Source organism: Stigmatopora nigra, chromosome 12 (genome assembly GCF_051989575.1).
Source record: "Stigmatopora nigra isolate UIUO_SnigA chromosome 12, RoL_Snig_1.1, whole genome shotgun sequence".
Classification (NCBI taxonomy): domain Eukaryota; kingdom Metazoa; phylum Chordata; class Actinopteri; order Syngnathiformes; family Syngnathidae; genus Stigmatopora; species Stigmatopora nigra.
The window spans coordinates 1,691,901-1,704,624 of record NC_135519.1 but is presented as its reverse complement, the minus strand read 5'-3'; the positions used below and the strand labels follow the sequence as shown (position 1 = coordinate 1,704,624).

Genomic DNA, 12,724 nt, shown 5'->3' with positions numbered 1-12,724 from the left:
GAAAACTCGCTGGCAGACCAATCGGCCACGTGGTGCGTTTAGGGCACATCATGTAAAAACAATGATTCAAACATTAACTCTGATTTCTGCTTTAACAAAAAAATGAGTTCACACACTTTGAGAAGGTGAAGAAATTTAATCATTAGGATATACAGCCATTTCTGGCCACCATAAAAAAAATTCAACTCTCTACATTGCACGGTTGGGACAAAGATAGCGAGAGAATCTTAACATACACACACTCACACCCATAAATCACGCTTTATAAGCATGATAGAGGATGTGCACTGCATGCAATATCTGTTTGTGTTTTAGCTTATGTATTTATTTCTCTCTTTTCCTCCCCTCTGTTAAAATTTAGAATTGAACGTATCATTACCCCTCGCCTGGCATTGACTGCAGCTGAATATCTGGCCTACCAATGTGAGAAGCACGTCCTGGTCATTCTCACCGATATGAGTTCCTATGCTGAAGCTCTGAGAGAGGTAACAGAGCTACTCAAGCTAGTTTTTAAGCAGAATTGTCATGAAACTACTATTTAGTGGGCTAAATGAGAGCTTAACTATCTTATATTCTGATATTCTGACAACCGCTTACAAAGGTGCTTGATTCGATCTGCAGAGCAGTCAGAAACACAGTCGTCGTGGGCTAAAAGCTTTTGCGTGAATTGCTGGGATCGGACAGACTTTACCTACTGCTTTATTGTTTGCAGAGAATGCACATTGCACAGTAGCACCCTTGGCAACTTTTCTAGTGAAGTTTGTTGAGTTTGTGTAGCAAAATCAGGGCTTCGGGGGTCATCTGTCCAGTTTCCGTGGTGGTAAAACAACAATTTAGGGAAGCAATAATTTGGTCTCTTTTCTATGTAATGCTGATTAATTAATGTTGTTTAATGTCGGCTTTTCTCCAATGAACGTAGTTTTCTATTCAAACAACAATAAATGAACAAACCAATGGTGATAAACACTGCTGTTTATTGAATAGACAAAATTCCACAGAAAAGCTTAGACAAGTCAGTCTGTTAGGTTAACACATATTCTGCCATTGATGGCAATAGGTGTCCAATCCATTTTCATTGGGTGATTGGCACTTAAAGAGCCTATTTATTCACTGCGCTTGTCAACAGTACATTTCAATCAGAGGTTCCACTTTAAATGGATTGGACGGCTGGCAACTGCATTTGAACTGCACTTGGGTTTGAGTTTCATTTATTGGATAAGGGGACTATGCAAATTAAGGAACATATACATGTAAATATGTAAGATTATAGCTGCAGGTTGATTCCCTTTGTTAAATTAATTGCCCACCCCTGCTTTAATAATAAACCTCTTTTTAAAGTACAATCTTAGACTACAAAATTTGGAGCGTGAGCGAATCCGGCAACAAATTGTCTGTTTGCCAAAATGTCCGACGAGCGAATCCGGCGAAGAATTGTCCGTTCCACGAAATGTCAGACGAGCGAATCCGGCAGCGAATTGTCCCTCGACCAAACGTCCGTTGACGAAACGTTCGTTCGCCGAACAATCCGCCGACCAAATGTCCGTTTGATGAAGTGTCCGTCGACCAAGTGTCCGTCGACAAAACGTCCAGGGACTTAGTGTCCGTCGACGAAACGTCCAGGGACTTAGTGTCCGTCGACGAAACGTCCCGTCACGGTATTGAAAACATTGAATCTTTCATTTTCAGGTATTTTTAAAAATGATTTATTTAAAATCTAATGTGATGTATCTATGAAAATCATTGAAATAATAGAGAAAAAAATGGTTTAATCAATGTACATGCTTCCTAAAAAAACAGTAATAATCCCTATTCAGACAAAGGATGTGCAGGATTTTATTCCCCAATGTTATAACCCACAACAGTCTTTTTGTTCATTGCTCAACAGATGCAATTCAGATTTGTGCTCTTATCTTCCCTTTTCATTGATTCCTTGTCACATTGGATTCGGTGTTAAAAGATAGGTTACTCTTGTAGAAGACCTGGGGACCACACTTTTGTGTAGGAATCAAAGTAATTAGGTCTTAGATTAGCACATCTATCATACGCTTTTTATGCTAAGTTGCTGGAAAGCATTGATATTTAGTATTTGCGTTCATTTTGAAGGTTTGTCACCTGTTTGAATGATTTAAAATAAATAAATAAACAACTAAACGTGCTATTATTTTAGCGGCGCTAAGGTGCGGATGCAAGTGACGTTAAATTCCAAGTATAATGTAAGTATTTTGTGAAATAATGGAACAGCTATGAATATTAACCAGGTAGATATAAGTATTATCTTATATGTTGCAAACACCTAGCCTTTTCAGCTGCTGAGCTTTACAAGTAAAAGCTTTAACCCCACATTTTTGCTGTCCCCTTTACTTCTTTCCCTGTTAACCCTATCCTTTTCTTTCTTTTTCATGTTCTTGGAAGTCTGGTCCATACTCTTCACCCTGCTTTTATGCCTGTATTAAACATTTTATGTTGTATAGTTTGCCTCTCAATACGCTGGAAGCACAATTCTAGATTTTAATAGTGTGATCACCTTGACCCATGTGCTCTGTCCTCAGCTAAAATTTGAATTGCTCAATGTGAATGTACAAAGAGCCCCGAGGACAATAACGTATTTCTATTCAGGCAAATAGAGGGTGAGTTTTCAATTGAACTGATGTAGCCCTCATATTAACCAACAACCCATGACTCCAAGGATAAATGCCTTTGGATTTACTTTCCCCTTTGCTCTGAAAGCACTTGACATTATAAAGGAGGGAAAAAAAGTTAATTTAGATAATTTTTTTTCAAGATCTTGAAATCAAAGGCAAACATTTGCAACCTGTTGGAATCTGCCATCACTTGACTCTGCAATAGTAGGCTCAAAGTAGTGTAGACATTGAGATTTAAATGAATCCGGTTAATCTGCTAATTACTACAATTAGTCATTGATTGCAGATAACTTTTGTAATGTCATTGACAATTTGACATGTGCCTTACATGCTTAAGCCATGCATGTGTGCCATATTCAGTTTCTTCCCAGCTGTAGCAATGTATGGACCAACATCACTTATAGAGCTGTCCCGACTAATCGGCATCGTCGAGGACGTAAATACATGGGCAAACAAAACATTTTGTTGACGATTGAATGTATAAATAGATTTCATCATGAAGTCAGTTGAAAATGCACTGCAAAGCCTGAAAACAAATCATTTTGGCCGTTGAGCATGGCGGGATGTCGAGGTGGAGCAACGTGGAATTTGAGATTCCATTTAAGTCCGGGCAGTGGGCTGACGTCTTTGGCACTTATCTGAAAATAAAACTTACTCGGCATATTGGATAGCAGAGAGCACCAGCGAAGAGGGAATTTTTTGGGGAGAAATGAGAGCCCTGGGCGACATTACGGCGAATGAAATCAGCCTTGTTCGAAAACAGCACTTTGGCCGGCGAGCATGGCAAGGCGTCGTGGCGTAAAGGCGGAGCAACGTGGAAGTTGTGATTTCATTTAAGTGGGGGGCAGTGGGCTTGCCTCGTTGGACTTGTACGAAAATAGAGCTTTTTGGATGGCTAATTGACAATTGGACGGCTAATGGCCGATTGGACGGCACGGTGGACCGAAGTGGAATTTTAATATCTCGGCCGGCGGTACGGTGGCGCATGCCGCCAGCGTTGCCCTACCGGCAGTGCATACCGGCAACGAGCGAGGTGTGCCCGCAACCCCGGCCCCAGGCAGCAAAATTATAGTATTTTTGGAAGTGGGTGCCTTTCCGGACATTTTTATTCAAAGATTAACTCTGTGATTATCATCATCATGTGTGGGAATGCTGCTGGCTGGACTCATGGTATAGCCAGCTTTAACCAATAAGTTCAACCATCCTCATAGTTTAAAAAAACTAAAACAAAGCCTATATTTTGACATACATTTATAAGAGACAATGGTGTTTCTTTAAGTCGTTTAGTTACCTGACATGTTTTTTTAGTCAGGCGAGTACAGTAACCCCGCCAATATCGAGGACAACGGACCCTTGGTCAGAAAACAAAGGACTTGGACTAAAACTCCAAAATGGGGAATTTATATTAAGCAGAGGAAGTATTTTCACTGAGTACAGTATTTACAATGGTTCCATTTTAATATAGTATATTTAGATATTAATACATTAGTCTTTTGATGTGTATGGCTAAAATGTTCACTAAATATACAGTTTTTGACAATTGTACTTGTGTACTTGTATTTCTGTATGGGCACGAAAACATATATTGTGGTAGGTATAATGATGTGATCTTGCATGTTGAGTAACTTGTGCCGGAACAATACTTCAAATCGTCATGAGATTATCCCTAGATTTTTAATTGCCCCTCTGTTTCTATAATTACCTTCTTTTGAAATTACTAGAATGACAAATTATTTGTGATGTTTTCAGATTCGTTTAGGGTTGCTATGCTTAAATTTAAACTGAACCTTGATGTATCTTTGTGACCTTTGCACTCAGCACCCTTTCTTACGTTCATTCTTAAGGTTTCTGCTGCCAGAGAGGAGGTACCTGGACGTCGTGGCTTTCCTGGTTACATGTACACTGACTTAGCCACCATTTATGAACGTGCTGGCCGAGTAGAGGGCAGGAATGGCTCCATCACCCAGATCCCCATTCTTACAATGCCTAATGATGGTAAGAACAGCATTCCTTTTAACGCTATAGGTTCAAATTGCTCTTTATTTACCCAATCACTAGAAACAGTCCTGTCTATTAGATCTTCTTGACTAACAATGTGTGGAGATATTAGGTTAATCATTGAATTTTTAGCAAACTTTATTGTTTAGGAAATACATTGAAATAATTACAAGCTAAAAACACCTTCACCAGAGGTGCAAATTGTTATTGAAGGCAATGGCATGCACCTTTTTCCTAGGAATGACATGATGGTTACAGTTATTCATTAAATTTTCTCCCAAGTTGTTTATGCTGACAAAGGACGTGGAGATGCTGGAAATTATCCCAGCTAATTATGGGCAGTGGGTGGATTACACCTTAAATCGGTTTCCAGTCAATTGTAGGGTTAGAAGGACAAGGAATTATCTGTGTCATATGGATTGTGTGTTTGAATTGAATTATTGGTCCATCATGTAAAACAGTGTAACCATTAGAGATGGTCTTGCAATGTGTTGCCTGAAGTTACCATAGTAACTACAGTATGCAGTGCATGTGTCGACCTTGATTGAAGACTTCTGCTGTTTTACTGCTTCAACCGTTTGACTTTTAGAGGGTGGTAAAATGGCCACAAGAAAACTAACTTTTCTACATTTGGTGTTGTTCAACTGCTTGATCTGAAGTAACTTTAAAACATATTTTTAAGTGTTCCATATATAATTGTTTACTTATGACAATTCAAACATACAGTGGGGCGAATGAGTATTTAGTCAACCACTAATTGTGCAAGTTGTCCTCCTTAAAAAGACTAGAGAGGCCTGTATATGTCAACATGGGTAAACCTCAACTATGGGAGACAGACTGAATGTGGAAAAAACTGAAAATCACGTTGTTTGATTTTTAAAAAAAAATTATTTCAAAATTAGAGTGGAAAATAAGTATTTGGTCAACTAAAAACAAGCAAGATTTCTGGCTGTCAAAAAGGCATAACTTATTCTAACGAGGTCTAACGAAGGCTCCACTCCTTACCTATATTAATAGCAACTGTTTTAACTCATCGGCAATGTTCCCTCTAATTTTTCATTGATCTGGGCAGAATGTCAACCTCCCTGAGCACACTAAGTACCAGTGTGAGAGACATCATCATTGCTCGCTATGGGTACACCAGTATCACACCTGCCATAAACAGGTGCATGTCAATGTTCCCTCTAATCTTTCATGTAAATCATGCTGTTAAACACAAAGAACATAAGAGTGGACAGAGCTACTGGCACCGCCTGCCGCGTAGACGGCGCCATCATGGGGAAAGGGGTAAAAAAAAGTTTGGATTTTATTTACTACGCGCCATATGATTTCTGCTGTGCAGAGAAGACGATAGTAGTGCGCAATTGCGCACGCGCGCAACTTAGAGGGAACATTGCTCATCGATATAAAAGACACCTATCCCCAACCCGGGTCTCTCACACTTCAAACTCCACTATGGCCAAGACCAAAGAGCTGTCGAAAAACACCAGAGGCAAAATTGTAGACCTGCACCAGGCAGGGAAGACTGAATCTGCAATAGATAAAACCCTTGGTTTAAAGAAATCAACTGTTGGAGCACTTATTAGAAAATGGAAGACATACAAGACCACTGATAATCTCCCTCAATCTGGGGCTCCATGCAAGATCTCACCCCGTGGCATCAAAATGATAACAAGAACAATGAGAAAAAATCCCAGGACTACAGCAAATGACCTACAGAGAGCTGGGACCATAGTAACAAAGGCTAAATATCAGTAACACAATAGGCCGCCAGGGACTCAAATCCTGCCCTGCTAGACGTGTCCCCCTGCTGAAGCCAGTACACATCCAGGCCCGTCTGCGGTTCACCAGAGAGCATTTGGATGACCCAGAAGAGGACTGGGAGAATGTGTTGTGGTCAGATCAAACCAAAATAGAACCTCTTGGTAGAAACACAGGTTCTTGTTTTTGGAGGAGAATGAATACTGAATTGCATCCGAAGAACACCATACCCACTGTGAAGAATGGGGGTGGAAACATCATGTTTTGGGGCTGCTTTTCTGCAAAGGGACTAGGACGACTGATCTTTGTAAGACAAATGAATGAATGGTGCCATGCATCGAGAGATTTTGGGTTAAAATCTCCTTCCATTAGCAAGGACATTGAAGATGAGACGTGGCTGGGTCTTTCAGCATGACAATGATCCCAAATACACATCCAGGGCAACAAAGGAGTGGCTTCGTAAGAAGCATTTCGAGTTTGCTTAGCCAGTCTCCAGATCTCGACCCCATAAACAATCTGGAGGGAATTCAAAGTCTGTGTTGCCCGACAACAGCCCCAAAACATCACTGCTCTAGAGGACATCTGCATGGAGGAATGGGCCAAAATACCAGCAAGTGTGTCAAAAGCTTGTGAAGAGTTACAGAAAATGTTTGACCTACGTTATTGCCAACAAAGCGGTACATAACAAAGTATTGAGCGGAACTTTTGGTATTGACCAAATACTTTTCACCATCATTTGCAAATAAATTCTTTAAAAATCAAACAATGTGATTTTCAGGTTTTTTTTCCCACAATCTGTTTCTAATGGTTGAGGTTGACCCTTGTTGTCAATTACCAGCCTCGCTAATATTTTCAAGACTAGGAAAGCTTGCACAATTGGTGTTTGACTAAATACTTATTTGCCAGATTGTAAATAAAACCTATTTCCCTCCTTACATTACACTTTTTTCTCTACTCAGACATCACCCATCCAATTCCGGATCTGACTGGGTACATCACTGAGGGACAGGTGTATGTTGACAGACAGCTTCACAACCGTCAGGTAATGTAGCCAGTGGAGTTAAAAAAAATTCAAACTGTGGTTAAAGTTTTTTTAATCAAGATTTCCATTCTTTTCTTACAGATTTACCCACCCATCAATGTCTTGCCCTCTCTGTCCCGTCTGATGAAGTCCGCTATTGGAGAGGGTATGACCAGGAAGGACCACGCTGATGTCTCAAACCAGCTGGTAACACGTTCTTTCGATTTTAGTTATCAGTTGATATTGTTAATTTTTATGTTATTATTAGTAGGTATGGTGTTTACTTTTCATTGCTACTGTATAATTATACTACTCTTTCTTGCTTTGAATGAAAAGCGACAAAAAGGATCTGACAGGATGGAGACAGATTTATTGTGTCTTACAACAAACATCCTTTTGTACTTTTTCTCCACCTATTGTTCATTTTCTTGCAATATTCTCTGCACCATCTAGTATGCCTGCTATGCTATTGGGAAGGACGTTCAGGCCATGAAAGCTGTTGTGGGAGAAGAAGCCCTCACATCTGATGATCTTCTCTACCTTGAGTTTTTGCAGAAATTTGAAAAGAACTTCATTGCCCAGGGTGAGTGTTTCCCTACACAAATGTTCACCACTAAATCTTTGTGATTTTTAGTAAAACATTAAAAAAAATCTACCATGTCATATATGGTATTTTACGCACTATTGCACAGCGCAATTGCCCAACTGCACTGCCAGTTTCACAAAATATATGAAAAATATATATGCCGTAAATGTTTGAGTCTCTTTGAATAAGTCCGCCCACCTATGGCTAGTCCTACCTTAACTGTTGTTCTGTAATGACATCAAGGAGCCTATATCGGTAATAAGAATGGGATATTGTCCGAGCAAATGGTGGCAGCCGTAATGTTTAATGAATAGTCACATTTACACTTTCATAAATCCGATCAGCATTCGGATTAAAGTTATCAGAGACAATATTTTCATGGAACCTAAATATATTGAATTGATCCGGATTTTTGTGTTCATACATCACAAATTTGGTTGGTACAAATTAACTGACTTAGGGCAGGGATCAAAATGTTGTTTTTGTGCAATCTACCAATGTTTAGTACCTTGGCGATCTACCGATAGTTCCTTGGCGAACTACTGGTAGATCGCAATCTATATAATGGGCTCCCCTGTTCTAATTATAACCTATTTGAGCTTTTTTTTCTCACTCTTAGGCCCATATGACAACAGGACGGTGTACGAAACTCTGGACATTGGCTGGCAACTGCTTCGAATCTTCCCCAAGGAGATGCTCAAGAGGATTCCGCAGAGCACTTTGGCAGAGTTTTATCCTAGGGAGTCGGCTGCTCGCCACTGAGCCACATTAATGGCAGTTTTCTTTGTCGTGTAGTCTTAAAAAACCTTAAAAACATCATCCACCATTGATCATGCCAGCAGTGTTAGGTCTCTACTTTGTGGCATGGAAATGAATGTTGTTTCACATCCCTAACGCAAGCTTACTTTCTTTCCTTAAAGTCATCTCTCCATATATATATATATATATATATATATATATATATATATATATATATATATATATATATTTACCTAAAATACTCTTCTCGCACAATGCGAGCACAGTAGTCATCTTACAATTAGGTGTACTGTATGTATTGCTGTCCAAGATATGTGGTGTATATGTGGTTGTATTGCTTTTTATTGAAACAAAATGTGATCATATCTGTAAACTTTTACTCAAAACCTCATGGTGTGTGCTAATGCTGGATCCTCAATTATTTTCCAAAAATTTGTACTCTCCAACATCAGAGCAAATTGTTTTGGTATTCTTGTTGTCAGTGCTGATTTTTCAATCAAATGAACACGTAAGATCCCCAGGCTAAAAGGTGGAAGTCATGCTGTAATTAACTCCCTAATTAAATCCCTCGTGCAAAATATTTCACGGCTGTTTACATTAAATGTGCATTGTTGATTGATTAGTGTTATGAGTACAACTATATTCAACATTCCTATTAATCAGCAAAAACTAATTATTTTGTTGTGCAGTCATTGTTTTGCGTTTGTGAAAAGAAATAAATTAAATTATGAGATCTTTTTTTTTAAAGCTTGCTTTTTTTAATCTGTGATAAACTGGTTAATAGTGTGAGATGTCTCAATTCGTCACTGCCATCTAATAACCTATACAAGAGGTAAAGCTTCATTCATTTGTTTCCCATACCGTTTATCCTCATTATCCTCACAAGGGTTATGTGGGTACTTGACCCTATCCCAGCCAATTTTGAGCAGAATCCAAGACACATTTTTTTTGGCAGCCAATCGCAGGGCACAAAGAGATAAACAATCATTCACGGTCATACTCATACCTAGGAACAATTTAGTGTTGGAAACATGGTGGGTCGCAGGCGTCAGGGCCCCAGTTGGAGCACGTACGTCGGCATCGTGTGGAAAGGCCGCTCGGGCACGCATTGTCAGCACGGGCGCTCAGGCACGTGGTGTCAGAACGGGTGCATGATTACAGGGCGCAGGAGTTAGTCCTGGCGAACGGGGACCTTGAACAGATGATCGAGAGGTAGAGAGTGGAGCTGGGAGCTCGAGTATTGAGCCATTCCTCCTACCCTCCTCGCCGCGGCGCTCAGGATTTAACGCGCACCCGAACTTTGCTTCATTTTTTTGGTACAAACTTTGGCGTTTTATACTCCAATAAATAATGTGTACCCATGGGCAAGTGTTTAACCAGGCTAACCTGCACGATTTTGGGATGTGGAATGGAACCGGAGTACCCAGAGAAAACATGGCAATGCCACACAGTGAGGACCGCCCTGGGATCAAACCTTTGACCCCAGAACTATGAGGCTGACGCGCTAACCACTCAGATCCTGGGCCGCCCTGCCTTCCAATGAAACACAATTAAGACCTTGATGAACTTCCTACACCAGACATGTCCAAAGTCCGGCCCGCGGGCCAATTAAGGCCCGTGGACAAATTTTTACCGGCCCGTGGCCTCTATCATGAAATCAATAATACACGGCCCGCCAGCACTGTTGACCACAGTATAAAATACATGAGTTCAGTATTATTTTGTGATGGTCAAAATCACAGTTTGAATATGCAGTGATCATTGTTTTGTTTTCAGCACTGTTCCTACAGTGAGCATATAATAGTGAATAACATGTGATGTTTCACATGAACTTAGATATCCTTGATAGTTTTCTTAATTTTTTGTGGTTTGTGATTTCGGTAAAAACCTAAATGTAAAAAAAAATGTAAAAGTAAAAGTATGCCATTTGTAAAAATCCCAAAAGGTTAATTTCTATTTAATGTTAATGGTTCAAAGAATGTCAGGCTAAATAGTCGGCCCGCACACATTTTCACCTTACCAAATCTGGCCGTCTTTGCAAAAAGTTTGGACACCCCTGTTACACCCTTCATATCTATCATTCAGAAGCCCTTAGCTTACAGTTTTCACTCTGTCTCACTTTTGTGGCTGTCTGTTTTGGTAATGCTCAGGCTGCTCACATACATCTACCAAAAGACACCTTAAACTTAATGACATGTTAATTATGATTACTGGTAGCCATGGTAAACAAATAGCAGTGTAGAAGTGATGGAAATCAACGGGGGCTCTGATGCATCACATATGGCTGTCTAATTGTGAGTTTCGGCATCCCTATTATCAACATCATCCCTCCATCGGTTTTCTTCTCTCTTTTTGTGTCTGTCTTTATTCATCTTCTTCTCAGGAAAGACAGTGATTACCCCTATGCCGACGTGCTGCATAATGGTATCAGCGCCGCCAACAGAGCAGTGAATTAAATTGTATCTGCAGCCACGGTGAGGCCTTGATGAGAGGGGCAGATGCCTTTGTGGTGTTATCATTATAACACAATAGTCATGTTGTCATCAACCTTGCCATCATCAATTGAAAAGGCATGATTGTGTGTTTGGGTTTTTTTGTCCTGTCCTCTAACTACCCCTCACCATGCCTGCCACCCCACCTCCAGCCATTTTGTTGTGAATAGGAGCAATTTTCTAAGAGCTATGAAATCACGTAATAGCTCCTAATATGCAGCTGCTTGGCACAGTGAAGCAGCCTCTATTAATGTGAAAGTCAAACATAATATGTGTTTTGGCTGGTGAATTGCATGGGCATGGGGTGGATATATTCAGATGAAAACCACAACGTCTGTAACTGTCATCACAAACATAAACTATTTTCCCCATTTTATTTATATATTAAGAACATGCCGTTCTCTAGTTCAAATATTCTCTCCTGTAAATTGATTTCTTCCAAACATTGGGCCTTTGTGAAGGACCATTTCCTTTTCGGGGAAAAAAAGGGAGAGTTAAAACATTTGAAAAAAAAAGTTGCTCTGCTCCTCATTTTCCTTTCTTCTCTACTATATTTTAAAAAAACATTCATATTGAGAAGTCACATTTTGAAATTACCTTCTCTAATCATTGTTTTCCCAAATATATGACTGTCCTTATTTTAACCAATTCACATGAAGACATAACACAGCATGGAAGAATTTCATTCAGTGTCGAACTTGTATTTCTTGCCCTTAGTTTCTGCAGTAGTCTTTGAAAAGGTCAATGCCATACCGGAGATACTGGAAGTAAGAGAATGTAATGAGAGAGCACTGAAGCCCTGGCCTCCAAGGTACATATATGAAGACCATTTCCTTCCAAACAATAACTTTTTTCCATGTTATTCAAAGGTGCAGGGGTGTCAAACTCCCTTTGGTCTGCGGGCCGAATACAGCTTAATTTGAGATCACGCCGGGCGGACCAGTAAACTCATTGCAAAATTACATTACTATGAACTAATCATAAGCCCACTTTTTTCATTTGTATTAGTCACTAATACTAATAATTAGTGCAAAGAATGAGTAAATTATCAAAATGTTTATTAACAGAATTTTCCTTTTACATTATGAAGAATATATTATGAACAAGAGAATAAAATAAGAAAATAAATAAATGTCAATTCATGTTGTCTCCACGTACTAAAACACTGCACACACTAGCGGATAATACAAGAACTACACATTTTAAAGAAAATTCATATTTTTTTTATACAATGCAGCTTTCTTCCCCGGGCTGTACCAAACCACCAGACGGGGCGGATCCGGCCCTCGGGCCGTATTTTTGACACCCCGGGTCTAGAGAATGACCAGCAAATGCAACCAATAGCAAAATGGGATCAAGGGGTGGATCTCTTAGTATGAACATTTGTTTCGTAAATATAACTGCACTAAATTCAGGAAAATAACACCATCCAAATATTTCAATGATTTTGACGAAAGAAAAAGCA

General features: G+C 39.7%; 1 protein-coding gene across 1 annotated transcript in view; it reads left to right on the top strand.

The window, feature by feature from the left end:
• The window catches only part of atp6v1ba (ATPase, H+ transporting, lysosomal, V1 subunit B, member a), a 34,402-nt gene extending 25,449 nt beyond the window's left edge, over positions 1 to 8,953 (top strand). The window contains exons 9-14 of the mRNA XM_077729652.1: positions 362 to 485; positions 4,487 to 4,637; positions 7,361 to 7,443; positions 7,525 to 7,629; positions 7,876 to 8,005; positions 8,628 to 8,953. Coding sequence (XP_077585778.1) covers positions 362 to 485; positions 4,487 to 4,637; positions 7,361 to 7,443; positions 7,525 to 7,629; positions 7,876 to 8,005; positions 8,628 to 8,770 — 736 coding nt within the window. The 3' untranslated portion in view covers positions 8,771 to 8,953. The remainder of the gene's footprint in view (positions 1 to 361; positions 486 to 4,486; positions 4,638 to 7,360; positions 7,444 to 7,524; positions 7,630 to 7,875; positions 8,006 to 8,627) is intronic.
• The last annotated feature ends 3,771 nt before the right edge of the window (positions 8,954 to 12,724 follow it).